This window comes from Diadema antillarum, unplaced genomic scaffold (genome assembly GCF_040938485.1).
Source record: "Diadema antillarum isolate AM-2024a unplaced genomic scaffold, OU_Dant_1.0 scf00000091, whole genome shotgun sequence".
NCBI classification, from domain to species: Eukaryota; Metazoa; Echinodermata; class Echinoidea; order Diadematoida; family Diadematidae; genus Diadema; species Diadema antillarum.
Window position 1 is genome coordinate 1,513,062 of NW_027270980.1, and position 24,220 is coordinate 1,537,281.

At 38.5% G+C, this 24,220-nt stretch overlaps 1 protein-coding gene across 1 annotated transcript in view; it reads right to left on the minus strand.

The window, feature by feature from the left end:
• LOC139718184 (ADP-ribosylation factor 1-like 2) overlaps positions 1 to 17,577 on the minus strand; it is a 41,608-nt gene extending 24,031 nt beyond the window's left edge. Inside the window, exon 1 of the mRNA XM_071629664.1 lies at positions 16,811 to 17,577. Within this exon, the coding sequence (XP_071485765.1) occupies positions 16,811 to 16,919 (109 nt within the window). The 5' untranslated portion in view covers positions 16,920 to 17,577. The remainder of the gene's footprint in view (positions 1 to 16,810) is intronic.
• Between the last annotated feature and the right edge of the window lie 6,643 nt (positions 17,578 to 24,220).

Genomic DNA, 24,220 nt, shown 5'->3' on the forward strand with positions numbered 1-24,220 from the left:
CGTCAATGTTGATTGAACAGGTTTACAATATAAAGTTGTTGTTAACAGCCTAGCTGCTACAGTTCCTTATCCCATTTGGTGTTCAATCTAATTATGCAATGTATATCCTTCCTACACTGAAAGATCGGCTTGGTTGCCCACTTGAAGACTGATGTTATTTCTAATGATAAATAAGACAGTTTCTTTTATTTCAGCGGACGAGTACCAACATGTTCATAACGAGCATCACAATTCAAACTCTGATCAACCGCTCGTTTAGACTTGCGATGTCGCGGTGGTTTTTATACTCATAGACCGGAATTTTATATCTGAAAAAGAGAAACACCACAAAATAAGACGGGTGATTAATAAAAAGCTATAAGACGACAAAAATGTAAAAGCACTCAAACACAACTGCACTTGATTGTCAAATTTTGCAGACAAAAGACAGAAACAGAAACAGACCTCCTGGAAGTAAGACTTGACGACAGACATTTAACCATCAGAAGGTTGACGTAGGCCTATCCCATTTTAGAACCTAACCACAACTACTTAGTATCCTTCTCGGAACCTCACACAAAGCTGCAATATTATTTCAGATGCTGATTCAAGGTATAGCTCAGCAATCGTTGCCTTTTTTTTTCGTCACATTGCTAGGGAGATTAAGGCGAGAATTTTCACATGATTCTGAAATATCATGACTTTTGCATTATAGTTATTGAATATTGTTGAGGTATTGTTTCAGCTTCATTCTCATCGAAATCATACACTACGTTTGTTATTTCTATTTCATACTTGATACTTGATACTTGATACTATTTCTGTTTTGAACTCCGTCAGATTAACTGAAAAGGAAGGACACGTTTCAATAGTATAACCATGGCCTGTTAAACCAAAAGTAATTTGATGAAAATGAGCCAACGAGGGTTACACAGGTCAGCCGGTTTGGCAGATTATTGGTGAAAGCATTTGAAAAAAAGTCACTTAAAAAACGAATACAAACACACACACACACACACACACACACACACACACACACACACAATCGCACATTCTCACATACACATCATCAGACTGCAGGGGCGGATCCAGGAATTCCGTAAAAGGGGGGGGGGGGGGGCTTTACAAAATCAAAGGGGGCGCATGCTTCCCCCCTCCCATTTTTTCTTTTTATTTCTTTTGTTTTGACAACCAAAAAATAAGAGGGGGTGGCGGCGCGCCCTGTGCGCTCCCCCTGGATCCGCCACTGGACTGGAAACTCCGCATCATTTTGAGGCAGACATGCCTGGAAGCGCCATCGCAAAGCACTGCCAAGGTCTCGATTGCTGTTGTGACGAGAACACCAGGCTCCTGCGCTTGTCTCATGACTCGTGTCGTCTGCGGAAAGATTCTTATATCCCGAGGATGATGACCCATTAGGATTTAACCGAATTCCGATGCGGGAGGAGCAAGATAGAGGGAGATTTTGGCCCGACATGACTTCCATAATTATTGCGGATGATGGGATAACACGATATTGGGCACTGCAACTGCAACTCTATTCTCTCTATTTAATCAATTTATTTCACTTAAATCAAACAGTCATAACATTATGGACAAAGACAAAACTCAGGACTATTACACAAAACAGAAGGCAGGCATTACTTGAGAGATATACGTGTCTGGGTTGAAACAGCCTTGTTTGGTGGATGACAGTTTCTTCTCTACTGAATAACTGAATTACAAAGAGTACGGGCAGCAAGGTAATGGAAGAGCTTATTCAGGACTGAAAGATTTCAGACTAGCAGATAATAATATAACAGAGATAGAGTTTTTCAATACGTCACAACTCGTGCACAATCCGCCGTTCAAAGTCACAATCTCTTGACTACGTTCAATAGTCAATATATATATATATATATATATATATATATATATATATATATATATATATATATATAATTATATATATATACATGTATATATATACATGTATATACATATATATATATATATATATATATATATATATATATTTATTTATTCATTTATTTATCTATCTATAATACAAACATTTTTCTATTTAGAGGTAGTATATTATAATCATGCAAATTGTTCTGTTTCCACAGCAGCCAGATTCTTCAAACTGGTGTCTGAGTAAAAGAGACTAGCTAGTACACCTGAAGTTGAGTGAACTTGATTTCAGACTTTTTTGTTGGAACGCGTTTGATCTTGGAGCTGACAGACTATCCGAGCTGCGCCTTATCCACTGATACGGATATCCGGATGTCATGAATCATCTTTTGACGCCTCGAAATCTAATTATTTCCCCCCGCGACCTCGTCGATGATAAGTTCATTACTTAGAGAGAGGTATCATCTATACCATTAACGGTCTCAGGTCTTTCCTGCTTAATACCTCCTAGGATTGCAGGCAAAGACGGGGGGGGGGGGGAAGCAAGATGCTGACCTATCTGGAACATGGATGTGGTTATGGGAGACTATCATTATTTTCAATATCACTGAAAATAAATGTCCGCGAAACACGTTTTCCATACTTTCGTGTCTTTCGAACATCCTTAAAATGTGATGGTCTGATCGAGAATGAGGACGAAGAGAAGAGGAAGAACAAAAAGTGGAGCAATAAAGATAAGAAGTCAAACTATAATGAAAGGAATACTATACAAAAAGACAGAATACACTTACATAAGTTAGTTATGAAAATAAAAAAGAAAACGTGACAAGTTTCCAGATGAATTTTAACACTGCATTTTGAAAGTGAGTCTCCTTCCCAAACTATACACAAACATACCAACAATAAAAGTATGAATATGTCTAAACACTAACCCATAAATGCTTGTCGGTCTGTATAATAATTTGATAGGTGTACGTTTTGCCAAAGCCGGTAATGTTTATTTCTCAGAAACATAGGATTAAATGTCAGAGAGTTCAAAACACGTCTAATTGGTTTCAAAGAGTTTACCAGGGCTTTAAAGCGAGATAACTCGTCTTGTGTGATGTGATTCACCTCGGAAGTAATTACGCGCGCTAGTCTGGCGCGGATCTGATTACGTCAAGCCAATGTCAAAATAACGCGATGCCATGATCATGACGAAGAACGTTGCGTGTGTTTGTGTGTGTGTGTGTGTGTGTGTGTGTGTGTGTGTGTGTGTGCATAATATTGTATCGTGAAGTGCTCTCTCTTCAACTTTTTTTTTCCTCTCTCCCGCACACACTGAAGAGAATAGATACAAAGATTTTGCGAAGTAACCTTGGCCGCAGTTGCGATTAGAATACATCCTGCAGGAAATTTTGACTCCCCCAAGAAGCGCCTTCGTTATGATTATATCCGACGAAGTGAGTTTAAAAAAAAATCACCACACACACATACACTCACACAAACACCATACACACAAATACACGCTCACACACATACAATATATATAAAGGTTTTTATCATATATATATATATATATATATATATATATATATATATATATATACATATATGATAAGAACCTTTTTTTTAAAGATCTATTGCCATTTTAGGTTTTTATCACATATATATATATATTACATATCAACCAGATAAACAAACGAAATTCCAAAGTATAGGCTTCTCAAATAGGATGGATTATCAAAACGAAGAGCGATGACAGGAAATAATAGGTCTTTGGATAATCGCTTCAGCTTCATGACGTCACTGACAAAAATAGAAGAATGTTGATCTGAGCATGGACCCTCCATGATCTGAGAATCTCAAGAGGTTTGCATGCCGGTTAGAACTTGCAGAAATTCTCAGTCATAAGGTGACTATACCCTGCCAGTTTAAACAGTAACAGGTTTTGTTCTTGTGACGGGTTATTGTGACAGCCATGTATTTACTCAACCCGTGGGTATATCCATCTATCGCGGAGTAGTGGCGAACTCTGCGGCAATCGTGACGATTACTTCGTTATGATATGCGGAAATGCTAAAAATATTTCACTATTGACTTTGCTATTTGACACTCTGCCTCCTTCCCTCTCTCTCCCACTCTACCTGCCTACTTACATACTTACTTTAATCTTTCCCTTCTTCTATCTCTCTCTATGATTAATAAGTGCGGTCAACATACATTGTAAGACGTCACAGAGAAAAAAAGAAGCAAATGAACTATTACGCACTGAACGTATTGTTTCTTATTCATACTCCTCCTAAGCACCATTTAAATTTTTCATTCATCAACAAACGACGCGGTGTCTATTGCATGACGTCACAATGACTTGACTCGTGCGGTTATTTTGAAAGGAATACAGACACATGATACAATGACACTGTCACTATAACAATATCATTATAGATTCCCCTCATTAACTGTCTGACTCTACATAGCTATGACAAATCTGGATCTATCAAGTAGCATCTACCACGTCAACTGAAGAAAGTAAAGGCATGAAAAGATAAATTATAGACAAATTAATCACTTAATGAATATGTAAATGAATGAAAAACACACGCGTAGATAAACCAAGTGTATCTTCAGAGTCATTACTGTCCTCAAAGTGCAAGCATTACGCACATTGCATACCTGCTTAGCGGTACAGAAAGTACCTTTTACTGTATCATAAGGAAGAGATTACTCTACATGACTGGAAATCGACTTCTATCATTAAGAATAACGCCAATCAAAATTAATCGCAAAAGGCTTTTTTAAACACATATATTTGACACATGCTATAGACTGACGCCAGATCTCAGTGTCAATTTTTAGTCTACAAGGAAATTAGGACTGCGAGTAAGTTTACGAAAGGGCTATAACCATTAATAATTATGTGTGGAACACAGACTTAGAATATAAGAATCGCTTCGCGTAGCTCTCGTATTCTTTACGTGACTGCATTCCAGTAAGCTTGAAGATCTTCGTAGAACTCATGAAATGATTTGATATGGCATCGGAGGGGGTTAAACCCAATCTCGACGCCGACCAGTCTTAGATTAGGCTTTGACGTAATACCGATATGAAGTTCATTCATGTCACGACATTGCCTATCAATGTCAAAAGCTATTATCTTATTCAGTGTTCATGGGTTTTTTAAAGATAATAATGATGCAATATAATGTGTCCGTTACTTGCCCTTAATGTTGGGCTTGTTTGGACTTCCGTTGTTGTCCTGATTCATCACCAGTGACGAAATTGTGTAGAAGAAATGACGCTGACCAATCGTGAAGACGGTATTCATCCCAAACCTTCCCGATTGACCTTATTAGTCAGGGGGTTTTATTGTACATTTTTCGTTGTTGTCTTGTTTTAGAATTGTATGCCTGTGTTTACCTAACCTCCATCACTTTTCATTGGAATTTCACGCCCTTGACTTTTTGCTCAAACGCCTATTGAAATCTGCTTCACGCTTGAATGCCATCGGGGACGGCATAATTACCACACAGCAGTTTTCTGTTTGGCCTGGTTGAACCACATTTTCATACACAAGAGCCAGTTGATTTTGCCTCTTTATTTTTTCCATAAACATTAACCATGTCAGTTTTAGGCACACGTACGATTCTCTCAGTCCCACATTATTGTTGCCTGCGTATCCTCGTTGTTTTCACATACATTGGAAGCCGCAAGTACTCAAACCGGAAGCGTGAACTCCCCCTAGTTTAGAACATCACTCTAGCAGCTGAGGGTGAAGTCAAAGGTTTATGGATAAAACAGGGGAAAAGGGGAACAGAATATTCATTCTTTCGAGGCTTGGATACTGTATGGGCTGGGCCAAAATCATCTTTTCATATCGAGGTCGTGACCTCTTCTTTCTGAGATGATGATAGCAGCATATTATGACGCGCTTGCACCCTGTGAAATGACACGAAACCGGTTTGAGCTCAGTTATCTGGATGTGGCAAGCTTGTGTCGTCACAGAAAGCTGCATTTATATCGATTTATACTTGGAAAGATATAGAGTCCATGTTTAGGAGTCTTTGGATAGCGAGAGGAAGTTGAAAATGAAAAGTATTAACCACATCAGTTGGCATTGTATCTGCGAAGGTTTCACATACAGGCTGTATAATAATATTAATATACTATCTCTCATTCGCAGCTATTGTGCCCTCACAAGTTCTATCATAGAATGTGTGTGATCATTGTATAACATCACCGTATAAAATACAGTAACAATTAACCGTAATAATTTGGTTTTAACCATTGCATTATCGAACATTCATCATATCGATTGTATCCTGATTGTTTTCTCATATAAACACTGAACGAATCATGGCGCACCGTATTCTCTATAACTTAGTCGATTACCACAAAAGTGCATTGATACCGGATTGCATTGCATGAGGCCAGCAACGGGAAACCAGGTGACCGGATATCCGATTACACTGAGAATGAATCCGGCTATTAACTGGGAATGTTTCAAATTGCTTAGCCGCATACAACGAATGGCAACGCACATTGATTCGTTGTCGTACCTTTTATCTACTATAGTTCCGTCATGCTCTGTAAAATCTATGTTATGTTACTGCTCCATGGACGTAAAAAATAGGCCTACATTTCACAGACTTTATTATTCACAATGTCGCTATACGCCATGTACGCTCTATAGTTTCTCATGTAAGTTTCTGTTCAGTACTTTTCTATATTGCTAATGACACAAATATCAATATCATGTAGAGATAATGTTACGATAATGGTGAATAATAAACTCCACGAGAGGGGAACTTTACATTATCAAAAAAAAAAAAAAAAAAAAAAAAAACCAAGAATGTGTTGTGACGGAAGAGCAATAAATTTAAGGAGTACCAGTATTTTGACCAAAATTGATCACGCAGTATCAGTATGTATACATGTATATACAACAAGCACGTGTTTATGTTGAAGGGCGTGTACAGTTCTGGTTGAGGTGAGGATTTAGCCTTTAACGTTTTGCGAGATATTCAGAAACCACTCTATGAGATGTCAAAGAGCCTGAAATTCTAAGGGGTATTAAAAGTTTGTTTGATGAAAATCGGTTTTGAAATGGCTGAGATATCCAAAAACAAGGTGAAACAAAGAGATCCTAATGAAAGGATATCTCAGCCATTTGAAAACCAATTTTCATCAAAGAAACGTTGAATCCTTCTTAAAATTACATGCTCTTTCATATTTCATAAGAGGTTTCTCATTATCTTACTTAGGAATGTTCAAAACATGAATCCCCACCTCAACCAGTGCTGTACAGTCCCTTTAAGGATGGCTCCTTCAGCAGCTATGGAGTTAGCAGACAGGAAAAATGATTTGACCGAAGGCCACGTCCTTGATGTCTGTGCCATGCATATAATAACCATACTTTCCATCCATTCCCTACAGCCAGTGACCGACTTTTAAAAGTGAGCTCTATATTTATTAAGTCGGATCGAGTCGGCCTCTCTGTTTTCTTTCCATTTCAGTCTGCCTTTTGAACCGGACAACGATCCGCAGGTGTCCAAGGAGAGAGAGAGAGGAGAAAAAAAAAGTGACGACGTTTGTGGTGCCGAAAACGCCAGTCCTCTTCACGTGTGTTTGTCCCTATAGTGTGTACACAGTCATTGTGGACATACGGTAAACAGATGTCAAGCTCTTGTACATTTCCTGACAGGCTTGAATTTACCATCGATGAATTTACATTCCACTGATGTACACCATTGCATGCACCGTCACTGCATTAAAATGCGGAAATATCAAAAGGCCTAGCAACTCGTATAAGGTGCGATGTTGGAACATACTCGCCGCTGTGTAAAAATCGAAGTAGGGCCTACATGTATACAGGACCTACATTTCAAAGGGAATTGTACAGTTTATGCAGTACATTATGACAACATTTGGGAAAGGAGATTTTGTTGTTGTTGTTGTTGCTGTTGTTGTTGTTGTTGTTGTTGTTGTGATTGTTGTTGTTCTGCTCATGCTGGTATTATGATACCATACTCATAATATTATACATTGTGTGTTCACATGAAAAGTCTCGGTTACCTCCCCCCCCCCCCTTTCTCTCTCACTCTCAAAAAGCAAAACAAAGCATAGAGAAAGCACGAAAATAGCTCTTGCTCAGAGATACACAGCCTTCTGAAATTAAATACAAAGTAAATGAACGAAAAGGAGGAAGATCTCTTAACGGTAAAGCTAACGTTACTGTCATCGATGCTGTCATGGGATCACAGTTCGGCTAATTATGGCAGGAGAAAGGCAATCGAAATACGTTGGTTGCCAACACGATGACGGAGGAATGACGTGCTATATTTATAAGTAAAGATGACATGAAAGGAAGAGTAACAGTTTTCTTGTGTCAGGAAATATATTCAGTTGATATTATTTTAATGACCAATACATAGACCCCCGCATTCCCCTTGGTTCTATTTTGATTTCTGGTTGTTATCTTTTGATATATAGGCCCTATATTGTTTTGGATCTTGTAGACAGAGATCTATGCGGAATACGAAAGAAAGTTGGTTTAGGACGAAAAGGAAAATAGAGCATTTTCAAATGCGGCCGAGTATTATTTGCTAGAACTAGCACGCAATTTCCACAATCTTGTACCGATTAATGATAGGAATGTATTCGGGTTAATATCTAGTATTACAAGACGAGATAAAAAAAAACAATAACTCATGACACTGTTTGGATAGAAGCATTGCGGAAACGTTGCTTCATGCGGAACATTTGAGTGAAAAGCCGGGGAGAGGAGTTTTTTGGTTGGGTTTTTTTTTTTCAATACTTAAATTGTGCCAACCGATATATAAAAAGTCTTTTAATCTTTGAGATCGTCATACAGTATTCAGAGGACTGAAGGTCTGCATTAGTACATGTACCGGCACGTGTTGCTCTATCACCATATTGCGACGCGAAGTAAGGGTCAAAATTGTTTTGCAATATTTTGACATTCTTGCTAAATCGAATGTGAAATGGTCACTCACTATCTTTTGTAGTAAAAAAAAAACACCCAATGCAATAAATGGCACACGGGCTCGAAATGTGTCGATGAACTGCACTGAAACAGAAGGGGTTGAAAGTCTCAAGGCATGCGATTGTTTGTTTTTTTACCCACCGTGAATCGGCAAATTTAACTTCATGTCAATTCAACACTCTGATTTTTACTGGCCGAAGCTCACAGCTTTCTCCGATGGGAACTTATCGCTAGTGATAGAGACTTGAGATTAGGGCTCATCACTTCGTATATATGACTTTATACGTACATGTGTATTAATCAAAATCTTTAGAAAATATCAATAATCCACACACACACAAAAAAAAGTTTGTAAATATGCGAAAGATTCGAAGTATTTTCGTTTGGTTTCGTATATACACCAAGTAAGCTAACTTCATTTACGCAATTGCTATAACTGGGGTCCTTAGTTATTTCCCTGTCTGCCTGGGTTGTTTTTTCATTCATGCTCAATCCCACTTAGAGCTTTCTAACGGTATGTAAACCACTCAAATTTTGCACTTGTCTTGTGAATTCACGCGGCAACAAGTAGGCCTACACCGTAATATTTTACATCCCTTTGAAGTTAAAGGAGAGCACATCATGCCGCCAATATAAGTAAATATTTGGAGATGATTATTTACCTTCATCAACCACTGCAAACACGCTCCCATCCAGCTGGCATTCCTAATATTGAGAATGAACTTTTTTAAATTGTGATATCTTTGTTGGAGCTGGAATAGGGTTCAGAAGGGTCTACACCGCTTTGATCACAAAATTCAGACAGACGGTCGAATTATATCACCAACAAGGTACTATACAAGGCGAGCTTTTGATAGACCGTCTTGATTTCACAACATTGAGTAGTCTCGTCCTACTTGCGTTGTCAGCTAAGGAGCAACTGACTAGTTATCGCTATCATAGAACATGATGGACCATTGGACGGAATGCTACAAATCATGATTAATGTTCGGCATCCTGCCGCAGCCATGACAATCTTTCCCCACATTTACCACTAATCTTAACCCAATATATCCCCCTCCACGTCTCTCGCTCCATCTAGAGTAATACGAAATCCTTTCCTAATCTTTTTCGGGACCATCATCTTAAAATACCAATGGATTGACATTGTATAACCAAGGAGGTGGGACCACCTCCCTGGTATAACACAAAGTTGTCTTCGATTGTAACGACAAGACATAGAATATAGACCTTCAGAGAGCAGAGTAGAGCACATAAACATATAGACAAACGAGAAGATAAAAATGTACAATATTGTAGGCCTATATCCATGTCCGAGGCCTGCTGTTCACCTGAGAAAAAGACAGCACGTTTCAATTATAGTCAAATCTATAATGGACAAAAAGAAATCTGTTTTACAAGGTGTATATTTGAAAGTCTGTTAGCAGATTTCGCTTAAAGGTCTTCGACAGAGGGGTTCGGAGAAAAATGGACCCAGATGATTAAAGATTAGCGATGCTCTCCGATCAGGGCCGAGGTCTATTCAACCGCCTACAGAGATCACGAAGGATCAGACGGAATTAGTGTCCATATTATGAGCGACCCTGGGCCATTCGGCGCGCCGTGGTTTATATCGCATAAAAAATAAAACCTGATGATAATTGCCAGTAAGTCCTTCCTGTCCAGATCTCCCTACAGTATGCCGTACATCCCTCAAGACTGGAATTCATTCTTTATTACATCCAAGAAAGTCGGCACAGCACCGAAGTTGATGGGACTCTCTCATTCAGTATGTGCCTGGTGTCCGTAGAAGGAACGAATTCTTCAGTACTTCACTACCAGACCTGTGCAGAAGTTGTGGGGATCAGGATCTAACTCCTTTCCGAATGCACCATGTTCCACAGCCTTTTAGACAAGACATTTATTTTAAAACAAAAAAAAAAAATCTACTCTAAGGAGCATATTGAGAGCCTCAGCCTATCACAATAATCATGGCAGCGGAATACCCCCATGAAAACCGTTGACATGCTTGAACGAAGGTTAATGATTACGAGTGGATATGTGTTTGAGTCTCGAAATTGCGCGAGTAGGTGCCTGAGCTCGGAGGCTTACTGCTTACTCGAATAGGATTAATTTGGTGCTTATACCTAATACTCCTCTAAACCTTAAATACTGTCGGGGCTTCTCTGAAATCGTGAAAAGAGGGCACTGAAACCAAAGAGATGACATTTTAGAACTACAACATGATGTGGGAACGAAAATAGTTCGACTGTTCGGATACTCTTATTAAAGAATTAGTTTCCGTGTTTTGGATAACGCGCTCTACGGCTCTATAAGAACCAGACTAAACAATCATGGATTACATCGTTACGTGGATCTAGGCATAGGCCTATATGTCCGATAACCTCAACCGGACCACTACTTAAACTGACCATTGATTATTTTTATGACATGTAGGAACTATGTAGGACCTTGTAACAGTCTGATATATTATGTAGAATTAGATGCATTATATTACAGGTGCAGTTTGCTTTTCGCGGGGTATCTAAGATGATTCATAATTGTCGTTTACTATAGCGACTCCAAGTTGGGAGTCTTCATGGCCCGTGATACATCCGTTTCTATGGCATCCCTGCAGACATACAATGAGTAAGAAGAACACACAGCATACACACACACACACCCTACATCTCACCACACACACACACACACATGCACATGTCACGCATGTTTGCGGGCTACGTGATCGATGAGTACTCAATGAAAGTAGGCGTTGGTTGGGTGACGCCAAAAGTTGAGGCCACAAAAATAAGTGAAATTTCTCTTGACAAGACTACAGTACAGGTTGCAAAGGACGAAAATAGCACTAGACTCATCATAGCACAGGCGTCTGGGTCAAATTCTGTCAAAGAAAATTTCTCGATTTATTAACGACGATGATGTTTATTTCCACAATGAGCCTTTATAGCGGAGTGATGGTACATTGTTTGGTTTGGGCCACTCGTCTCCTAGCCGTCCTACTTGTATTAAGTGAAGTCGTCAGACTTCTTAGTCGTTTCCATTAGTTTCAATATGAAGTGTGCCGAGTTCGGTTTCCGTTCTCATCAACGTACGCCACCTGTTGGGCTCCGTCCAAGCGCTGAGGGAGTGTGCTGAAGGACCATGGTGAGCGAATGGTTACAGAAAAGTCTAGAAATATGGAAAACTGCCGACGTTCACGAAAACCACCAGCCATGATAGGGCACGAATGTGTAAAATTGGCAAACACGCAATGATAGAACGTACCTTGAAATCATTACCTAATGAGCCCAACAGTCCCAATTCAGCAAGATCAGTCATAATTACAATAAAGTGTGATCACGTATGGATAGGCGTAAAACGATATCTTGACTTGATTTGGGATAAAGAAACAATACCTGGCTAAACTTGATACGGTTAAAGTGATGGTTTAAAAGTAAACAACATTTACTGTGAAATACTTCACGCACAGTACACATAATATCAGAAGAAGATATTTGTTTTCATGCTAATCTCAGATTCATCGATCAAACAAACCGAACAAATCCAAACCCTTATCGGAATCAGGATGTATCATGTTGTGTGTGTGTGTGTGTGCAGTGGCGGATCCAGAGGGGGGCGCAACCGGCGCACGCCCCCCCCCCTTTATTTTTTCGTTCAAAACAAAAGAAATGATAAGAAAAAAATGAAATGAAACCCGGAAGTGGCATCAGAAATATTGGTCACGCCCCCCCCCCCTTTACAGAATTCCTGGATCCGCCCCTGGTGTGTGTGTGTGTGTGTGTGTGTGTGTGTGCCGTATACACGAGCAATCATTTATTTGCGCTAAAGAAACTGTCACGACATATCGAAGCAGCGACTTTCTCTTGAAATGAATGTTAGTCACTAAAACCTACGAAGGGAGGGCTTAAAAAAAGCGAACCCACTTTCAGGAGTAGGGCCCCCATGGAGGAAGCGACGTGTAGTGATTGTTTGTATCCTTTTGTCCGATAAAACTTCACATCTGTCGCCAAGAGGAGTGACCAAAGCCGATCTAAACACATGCAAACTCTGACATCTTGCACAGAATGATATCATAGCCAAAAGACTGAAGTTTTCCCCCTTTTTTTGTCCAACTGGTTAAATAGCTCGCTGAATGGAAATGAGTGGTCTCCTCTATATTTGTCTTTCCATTCAACAGCAATGTTCGGACACAGTTGAGTTGATGTAGCAAGCAATTTGCTATCTGATTCAAACCTTATTAAGTTAAAGTTTAATAATCAAGCAACACCTAGTCACCCCTCCCCTGCTATGAATCCCCTCCCCCCCCCCCGTATACTTTTAAGTTCCTCCAAGCGCATGTTTCGCATAATTCAAGGTGGCTACAATAGAGCAAAACGTATGTATTTGTGTGTGTGTGTGTGTGTGTGTGTGTGTGTGTGTGTGTGTGTGTGTATGTATGTGTTTGTATGATATATATGTAACATCAAATCAAGGTATAAAAATTAAAATAGAAACTTATTCTTCTCATCAAATTTAAGTTCTCGTCAAATTGAAGTTCTTGTAACTCAATAATATTTGCTGCTAGATTATCGACCAAAATGATATACTGTGCACAAACCTGCGAGAAGATTTTGAGCTGATAATCTCATTATCTCATCGTTTTTGCACATTAAATGACTGTGGTTGCGATCAAGATTACTCTGTAATGAAAACATGTGAAATTTGATCATTCCATACCCTCATAACTTTCACATCCGATTTCGATGAAACCTGTGGTATAGTGTTGCACTCCTTGCACTTTGTCAAAGTCAACTTGAACTCATGTTTACTTGAACTCAGCATGGAATCGCACTTGGACATTTTTTCAAAGTGTCAAGAACTACCTGTAAGATTACTCTGTATGTATACCATGAAGAGTTGCCGCATGCAATACTGCATGGTGATCACCATGAGAGTCATAAAGACAAGTGTTGCTATATCAGATTTCAACGGATGTCTCGAAGACAATGTCATAGACCAACCTGCTGGCCGATCCCTCTCAAGTGAAATATCGGCAGATGTGGTTTAGTGAATGTGATTGTTTATCTGAGATTTTGTGTTGATGTCTCCCAAATTATCAATTACATTTTCGTCTCTTAAACAGGTTGTGAAGCATACCATGAACAGTTTACTGTCCTTAAAAGTCGCACACTAAGTGGATACTTCTGTGGATGAGTATTGGCGTCCAGGCAATAGAAAGGAAAAGTATACAAATCAATATTGATTTGATGAGTGGACACACAGTACATTTGGAATGAATTCTCACGTGAACTGATACGTTCTAGCACACACCTTATTTTTTTTTCCAATTAAGACCAAAGTGTGTCCTTGAACGCTGGAACACATCGTTATCTGGCATTGTACTTTGTGAAACAACTCATAAAGTTGTTCCTAATGAGGTAATCCAACCCATTACTATCTACTATAATAGATCCAATCGCTTTGACTCTCAATAATGGCAGTTTATTCCTGCTAGAGTCCTTGTCAAAGAGAATCTTTGATTACTCATAATTATAACTGTAGGAACGGTAAAGGATAGACGAGTAAAGATGTGCTATATTAGCGATTAACAAGGATACAAAGCCAAGTTAAGGGAAGTATGGAGTCCACTTCCTATACCATGTAGCTGTAACACATGATTAAACTAGCATCTGCGAATTTTTCCCATCGTGAATTCCGTCAGAGTAGTAGATATTAAACAGGGAAGAGGAAAAGAGAAAATGTGAAAGTTGCCTGTCGTTTCTTTTTCCTCTTTGAGAAGCGTACAACACGCATGTAAATATTGAGAAGGAAACCACTTTTTGTGGCGGATAGACAATAAACTAGAATGTATTCTATTGACTGCTTGCTCTTGGACGGCTAGACTGCTGTTTAAATGCAAAGTTGTGTATATTGGCAACAATTTGTCTCCCTTTCGACAGGTGTAAAAGAACTGACTTGGATGCAGGGGTGCTAATGTTCAAACATCTAGGAAGGTTCCAATACGCCAAAGCGGACTCGGGGAGATACTTTAAACTTGTATCTCGGATGCACCTCAATAACAGGCGGAAATACTACTCAGATCAGGGATACTTTTTATTCTCATGTCAGGTCATGAAAAGACATCTAAGTTTCCAGGTAGCCCCCTACATAATCATATACGCGCATCACAAATGGTTACGAAGGCATATATAGTACGAATCTCTAATTTGGCCATAACTTAAAGGAACAGTAATCAGTCCCATGGGCAGTACACCTCATAACGATGTGTGTTGGCATTACATATATTGATATTGCCTCATATCTATTGTGATATCGTCGAACGATAACTTCTTGAGAGCTAAAATTTGCTCGAACTCGCTGCAGTGTCACTGAAATGAAAGCTGTGTGCCATGTGCTCGGCTCAGAGATGTGTCTATCTCACCTAATCCTCTGGTCTAGCACATTAGTGACAGCATAAACGAATGGATATCTCACTGTGGGATGCCTTTCTCACACCGCAGATCAAAAATTAGCATGACAAAACGCTGACATGCAGGTAAAAACTGTCGCGTTGTCCCGCTTTTGCAAGACTTCTCTACCACCTACTCAATCTCTTTGTTGGCACCTCAGTTTGAGCTGAGCCGAGGCGCTTCCAAAAGAAAGGCTGCGATTATGTCCGACACCTACAGGGCTTCCCAACTCACACCTACAATAGAAAGACTAAATGAAATTGTCCAGGTACGACGCTACCTTCATCCATGCTTCTATTAGCGGGTAGCAAAATTGTCTGCTTCTTCTCCTTCTTCTTCTTCTTCTTCTTCTTCTTCTTCTTCTTCTTCTTCTTCTCGGAAGACGTATAAATCAGTATTTTGATGCTGCGTGAAAGACTTTTTTGGTGTGTGCAAGCAAACGTGCATAACATTGCATTCCCTGTACATCGTATAGTCGGAGAGATAAACCTTATTTTTACTAAGTTATTGTCTCTGTATCTACAGGAAGGCAGCGCTCTAATTTCATGCATTTGAATAAGGCTGCGCTGGTACACTTGTACTAGTGTTTGTCATAGCTCTTTAAATGTTTACTGACAGTATCTTGATGGTCGTTCCTATACTGAAGGGACACAATCTTTTAGAGTACTTCTCAAACACTGTATGCACATTTTACGACTTTAGTTTTAATGTCTGTTTATTTCAACATGCTGCATAGTGAGATACAGCGACCTGATCACACAGGTATATAATACACTCGCTGAGACACCCACACACACACACATGGTCATAATTATATATATACATATATATATATATATATATATATATATAGGATATATATATATATATATATATATATATATATATAGGGGCCGATTATATCAAGGGGATATCACACACAGACGGAATATTTCCCGTTTCTTCGTCGTGCACATTCTGACCTGATGCATGCAGAAAGTAGATTATTATTCTAAATAGTGATATAGGTCCTAGCATGCAGAGTTTAGCATTATACAATCGATGATGAAATTAGATTCAGCACGAAAGATCAACCGACTTGTGGTTTTCGATATCCAAAACATGCGTTATGAAGATATGCTAATTGTCTTTTTTTTTTTCTTCTTTTTTGATCGTGATAATTATCATGCTTCTATCGGGGATAGATAGGGATTAGTTTTCAAAGAGGGGAAAAAGCATCTACTGATCTAGTGACAATTCTTTGATATCTGCGACCTTTAAAAAATTTACACTTTTGTAGGAGATTTGCTTTCAAACCCCAAAGGCATGCAAGGCCGGCGTGAATTTTTTTTTTTCTCATGAAAGCCAGGTAATTCTGTACCCGAAAAGTTACGGACACTTCCGTGAAAAATATCAAAACAACAACAAAAATTGATACACAAACAAACCAATAAACAGTGAAGACTGGGCTTTACAATAATGATTACAATCCTATTACTGATTTTGATTGAGCTTGATTGCTTACCTGCCGCGTCGAGACCCAACATCAGTATCCTCGATTCGCGATCTCCATTTATTGGGAATCTGCAGTCCACACTCAAAATATCCGATAATTTTCCCATTACGTGACCCATGGTGAGTTAATCTCTTGCTTGGTTCGACGATGACGAAGTGAAGTGAAGGCTGTGGAGAATATTTCAGAAATATTCCTTCCTAGTTTCCGGACATCAGGGCTGACCTGACCTGTACACAGCTAGTATCGAGATGGGGCTCATGAGAGCTATAAAGGGTTCCCACGAATCAGCACCGCTTTTTGAAAAACTTTCCTTCGACTTCTTATACCTTCAAATGCATTAGGGAAACGACACTGTTAGTGCCCCTTTCACTGCTGTGGCTATTTCTTAGACTCTTTGCCAACATTTCTGATCGCGGGAAGTCTCTGGACTGCTGAATCTGACAGCTGGACGGTCCTGGACAGAGCGGAGAAACACATTCAACCTTCAAGAGATCCACCGACTGTTTCTTGTTCAGGCAGACAGCGTGTTAAACAGGCAGTTTTCTGAGCTTCTGCTGACCAAGTTTGGGCTCGAGCCAACCGCGGATCGGCGCAGAAATACAGCGTACCGTCAGAACTAACATGTCAACCTTCTTCAATCACAATAATAGTGGTTACCACGGCAAATGTCATTCAACCAGAGGATGAATGCTCTGACCAGAGCATTTTAAAAAGATTACTTCGGAGCTAACGGTTACTACAGCACGCACCGCTAAATATATCCGACAGGATAAAAACTTCTGTAGCCGTGTGCGATACGGTCTCTCTGTAGAAATCAGTCAGATTTCGCCGTGCCTCCGCGCGGGGTAAAAAACCAGATCTACCTGTCTGCACGTTCCGTTGCAACAGCTTACGAGAATCGTTGGAGTGGTACGGTTCGGTGCTCGGGCTTAGCTGTGAGTAATCCTGGATTTAGGTAGGCCGCGTTTCGGCGGAGCCCACGCTCGGTTGCGAAATACATCAACATGACCCCAAAGGTAATATGTATCACTTCCGTTTCGGAATATCTGAGATAGAAAACCGAGATGCAACGTTTATTCAGTGAAAAGAGGAGTTTTATTTCCACAGTGCACAGAGGGATAATGAGACAAAAATAGAGTGCGTCATGATTATACTTGGGCTTAGGTGGTCAGGGCTTTTCTCATGCACAAAATTATTTAAACCCCCTCCAAGATTACACATATCTACACATACAACAGGCCTAGCATTACATTACAAGTGCTGTTAACTATAATTACGTGAACTACAGCCATCCTTTGCTGATGATATGTGCACATGTGTAAACAATGTTTCTTCATGATTTTGAGGCGCATGCGTACAACTTACAGCCAATCATCGCAGTATAATCATTTCCTTGATATCGACGAACTACATGATAGAAATCTGTGTCTAAATCTGAAATACTGTTGTAACAATCCTAAAATAATAGAGACTTGCGTAAGGTTAAGCACACATACGCACACACACACACACACACACACACACACACAAATATTGAAAAGAAATATCAACCATATCTGATGGATAACACATAATATTCGAAGTAACCAAGCAGGATGTTCCTATTCTCTTCAGTTTTCCTGCTTGTCTTAATCAACGATACATGCATCCATGAAGCTGACCTTCGTGTAGAACCCTGCTGTAGATATATTGTTTCTCTATAATATTTAGATTTGATTTATTTTTTCTTCAAATGTCATTACATTACATTAATTCACTAGCCAAATATTGATTTTCAATCGTCAGAATGGTTTCGTTGCGGATTTTCTTTGCTTTTCTTTTCTTTTCTTTTCTTTTTCAAATCTCTCAGTTGGTGTTGTCCAACCATGTCTATATATGTATATATACACTGTAAAAACATCGGTGTTAGATTTAACACCACGGGTGTTAAATCTAACACCGATCAAACTTCAATAAAGGACCACACCCACAGGTGTTAAAAATGCACTGTGATGGTGTTGAAAAGTGTTCACCTGACACTTCGTGGTGTTGATTTGACACTGTACCTGGTGTTATTTTGACACTGTACTGGTGTTAATTAAAAAATGACACCACATGGTGTTGATTTGATATTTGCTGGTGTTAATATCAATGGTTTAACACCCGTCCAGCTTCAATAAGGGACCACACCAGCTGGTGTTACTTTGGTGTAAATTTATTTTCACATTTTTTCAAAAATCTAGTATTTTAATGTAAAATTCTTGATCGTCTTGTTTCAATTGAAAATCAACAAGAAGTGCAGTTACTAAGAAACTCTTCAAAAAACAGTTTAAAATTTGGAAATGACACCCGTAGGTGTTAATTTAACACCATAAATAAGCACCGAAAATTTAACACCAGCTCGGTGTTCACTATTTAACACCGGACTTTTTGCAGTGTATATATATATATATATATATATATATATATATATTATATTATATTATATATATGTGTGTGTGTGTGTGTGTGTGTGTGTGTGTGTGTGTGTAGTGCGGGGAACAAGGTAAAACAGTGATGATAAAAACGATCTTTCTTACCAAAAATAACTTCTGGATTATTCTCTGTGGTCACGACATTCCTAATGGATCTACAGACATACACGCAGCAAGAGTCTTGCCAGGTTGTTGAGCAAACGTTCGTCCTTCACTGCAGAACTCTTCAACCACAGTCTCTCGCGATCAGTCCCGTTTCCTTTGCCTTGACCAGTAGGGGGCGTTCTCTTTCAATTTTCCTATTCATACATTAACTTACAAAATCGGAGGCGTGATGGTGGTTTACGATGTTACCTGCGACCAGTGTACTTTACTCATTTCAAACTCCAACGTGGTGTTGCAAGAAAGTCGAGTTGCGATCGAGTGCAAATCTAACTATCGCAAACTTTGCAATAGATAGATCAATTGCACCTTGAAATCAATCGCAAATCCTGCAATGGATTGTAAATTTGCAATCAATTCAGGATTTGCAATTGATTTGGGGGAGTTGCAATTGATTGCAACTTTCTTGCAACACCCCCGAGACTCACGTGGAGGTATTCGGCCTAGACGGACCTTGTATACCTCCTTGGCCAGATCGTCATTCGAAAAAACAAAAAACCAAAAACGAAAAAAACAAACAAACAAACGACAGTAATATGCTAGTACGTTGTAGTGCATTCTTTCTAATATAAACACAATAATGCATCTACAAACATCTCATTTTGATTTCCATATCTTGTGCTTCTGTTGATTCGAGATGTGATGTCATAAAGCAGAACAGTATGGGTCCTTCATGCAATATGATGTGCTAAGGGTCCATACTGTAATAACGAGATTCGGATGATCATACACACATAGCCAAGACGCGCAGATGCCAGTTCCATCTCCTTGCTGATACCAAAGGTAAGTAAAAGGTGAGAGAATTCATCCGCCCATGGCGAGATTGTGTCGTGTCTTCTGCAAATGACAACATCCTTATGCAAATGGAATAACACGCTCTACTTTTGCTTCCTCCCCCCCCCCCCTTGTAAGTTGGTATAGGTGTCTAATAATAAAACATGTTCTGTATTTCTCTGTCCTTCTTCACACTAATCCCTATGATATGTGCATTTGATCACAAAATAAAACACAATCCATCCTCATACTCTGTTTCCATGAGATGTATTCTTCAATTTTATTTCGTTTCATTTAACTTCGAACGTAAATATAGAATAAAAATCGAATAAATCTGTTTACTTGAGACGCTGATGCTTGCACTATTAAGAAAATAATTATCCCATTGATTTCAACTGTTTGCAAGTATCTATTACACGTCATTCCGTCAATAGACACATTTACCGACAAACGCAAGACTGGAATGCTCCTCAATGTATCGTTGTAATAATGCATTTACGCCCATCAGTAGTTTATAATCCCCTGTATTTTTAGTTCAGAAGTTAAAGATATACTTCTCTTAGCAGTCAATATCAACCATCCTTGTAATTTTATCACTATCTCACCGTCATCCCTGATTTAAATTCAGTTTTCGCATTCGTCATTCACTGTTTCACCTTATACCGTCCAATTTCTATTTTGGCATGTTTATCTCTCTTCCATCTCTAGCTCACATCAGATGTAACGTCACTAAAAAAAAGATACGGTCTTCTTATTGGTTGCCTATAATGAATGAATAACATGTAATTTCGTTATTTCTCTGTCTCTGTGGAGGTTTATCTAAGTACAGTGTATTCTGTTTGTTTCCAATCTCACTAGATTAATGGTAAGTTTTGATGTGTCTCATAATACACCCATTATTATTATCGTGTTTTGTTCTGTGCAGAACAAATTTCACCGAATGAAATTTTGATAGAAATTAGCAATCTCTTATTCTGGCAAAAAAATATCCAATACTACGTCACCTCACCTATTGCACAGACATGAGCTCGCATCTTACTTTGGAACCTATCCTTGATCTAAAGGCAAAATAGAAGAAAAAAGAGTTGACTGAACTCTCATACTATAATCGTGCACACGCTCAGTTGATCTGCTTTTTGTATTCTCTTCTCTTTTGTGGTAGAAAGTCGCCAAAGGTCGTACGATTAAATTAGCTGCAAATCCCCGTTGCACATCGATGTCCAACACAGTGATTAATTTTCTGGGTTCAAAATAAATATCAACACATATAATATACGCACACACACACACACACACACATATATATATATATATATATATATATATATATATATATACTATATATGTATGTATATATATATAATTATATATATATATACATATATATAACACCTATAATTATAAGATTATGGTAGTTTTATATAAATGTTGATATCAGAAAAAGCTTTTCATATATGTATATAAATATATATGTATGATATATATATATATATATATATATACACAATGTATATGAATTATATAAGTACATGTATATGTATATAATAATATCATGTCTGCAAATAATATTGTGAGCTATATATTAAAATGGGTCTAGGGCAATTACCCCAGACCCTTCCCCTGACCTAGAATCCTAATCCTGAACCTAATCCTAACCCTAAACTTAATCTTTACTCAAACCTTATCACTAACTAGTATTTGGCAGGGGGTAATTGTCCGCGGGGGTAATTGCCCTGATACGATTTAACGTGTCTTTTTTTCCGACTAAAATTTACATATACGACCATGCCCTTGAAGCCTATTTCCTTTCTCACTTTATGCAGCATAAGGTTAATCCTTGAGAAATGTTTGCGTTGCCCACTAGGTCAAAGAGGTTTTAACAAGAAAGACATAAAGGTGTGACGACAAAACAAATAAAGGCATTATGTAGACATGAAACCATACGCTTTATCTAAATCTGCAAGCCATGTTCGGTCATGACATACAACTGTATTTATTTTTTCTTTGGGTCCTTTTTATCTTTTATTTTTTCAGGCAGCTTTTGACGCAATTTCCCAACAACAAATGAAGAGCTTGCTTCCAAAAAGCGCTAAATCCACCATTTTTCAATAGATTTAGCGCCTTTTGGAAGCAAGCTCTTCAAATAATGTGACACTGTTCTGTCAATTTGCAGTTCTTTTTTAAACCTTTCAATACTATCATGATGATACAGAAATGATATGCTCAGATATCTTTAATGAATTGAAAAAAAATGTCAATAAGAATGACAGATAATACAACGACACAATATACAGTGTATGTACAACGTAATATTTATTCATCATTAACAATATTTATGTAACATGATTATATAACTGTAAATTTCGTAAATATGCATTTTCAATTATTTCACAACGTCATAGATTCCCACAAGCATGAACACGATAAACTGATGATCGATGACGTCAACAACAGCTGTTATTATGTCCGACGCAATAAGTTTTAACTGCCTCTAACCTTCATCACACGCGGATTTGAATGCAGAATACGTTTTACCAGGTATTTTTTATTCTGATCTTTGGCAATCTAGAGAGCATTATTGTCTAGATATTCATGTATTCAATTCAATTCTATCCAATTTCATATATGCTTGTACATGGTCACCAAGAGCGGAGAGATTGAAAAAAAAATGGCTCGAATAATGTAGTCCTATAAGCCAGTTTGGAGTTAGCTTATGGGCGTCACATTTGTCCGAATGACCTTTCTTTTTTCCCAGTCGAATAGGGGCAATTCACTTGTTTTCAGAGCGACATAATGCATAAGCTTTTCGTAGCAATTTATGAGATTCATCAACCTTGTTCAAATAAAGAATGAACTTGCGTAGACTAGATGACCAAAATGATCCGTTGGGAAAGCACTTGGGAAAGCATCCATTTCATTATTTCGCATTTAATGTATTAACAATCTGTTTCTATTGATATTGCCAAATACCACTTTTAATGTCAGGCGGATGTGCTGGCAAGCAACCTTTATAAGGATTACATGAATAATCATTACACCACAGATGCTTATCCCAGTGAATTTAAAAGCCAACATGCTTGTTGGTACGAATGACCCTTTTCTGCTCATGCGCAAGCAAAGTGGAACTCCGAACTGGCTTATCGGAAAACACATCTACACTTCGGCTACAGAGGGCGGTAAACGTTTTGATCAGTTTCTCACTTGATTAGTACCACAGAACTCTTAGTTCTGTGATTAGTACTACTAACTGTCAATCTTAGCTCTGATAAACGCCAGAAACACAGAAATAGAAATAAGCATTACCTTACCTCAGATTCTAGACTTAAAGTAAATTCATACAACGGCTGACATAAGGATAAACAAACAGGGTTACCCCTTTGCCTTGATTTTCCCAAGTTACAAACTAATATATTGCGCATAATGCAATGTAAATATAAATGATTTATGCACGTCAATGTTAGAAAAACAAGTGCTGTTTGACGACAATTTTAAGACAGATTATAGTTTACGAGAAATTAGAATACACGTACCTGTTCCATCTTCCCATATGTATGACAGTAATCTTAAGTTTATACAATCATTAGCAAAGCATGTATACATTTATTACAATTTTCTCAATCACATTAATTCATAATAAAGAGATTCTTATGTGCAGCTACACTTAGTGCAGCTGAGTCCAGCTGTTCAAATCGACCTAAAATGACAGTTTTAAATGAGCTTGAAATTATTCAACTTCATGAAATTCTTCCGTCGAGATGTTTTCATTGCAACTGATTGACAAATTGCCCTACATCGACGTAAAGCTCGGTGGTCTAGTGGAGATGACGCCTGTCCGGTGATCAGGAGGTCGTAGGTTCGAATCCTGCTCGAGAGCTTGATATTATTTCGCGGAAACTTTTGCAATATCATTTTGAAAATAAAGACACTGCTTTAAAATGTTGCTTGACGTTGAAATCAAGAGAGAGACAGAGAGAGGGGGAGAAAGAACTAGCATGTGCGGTTCGATTTAAAGTGAAAAATAACTGCATGC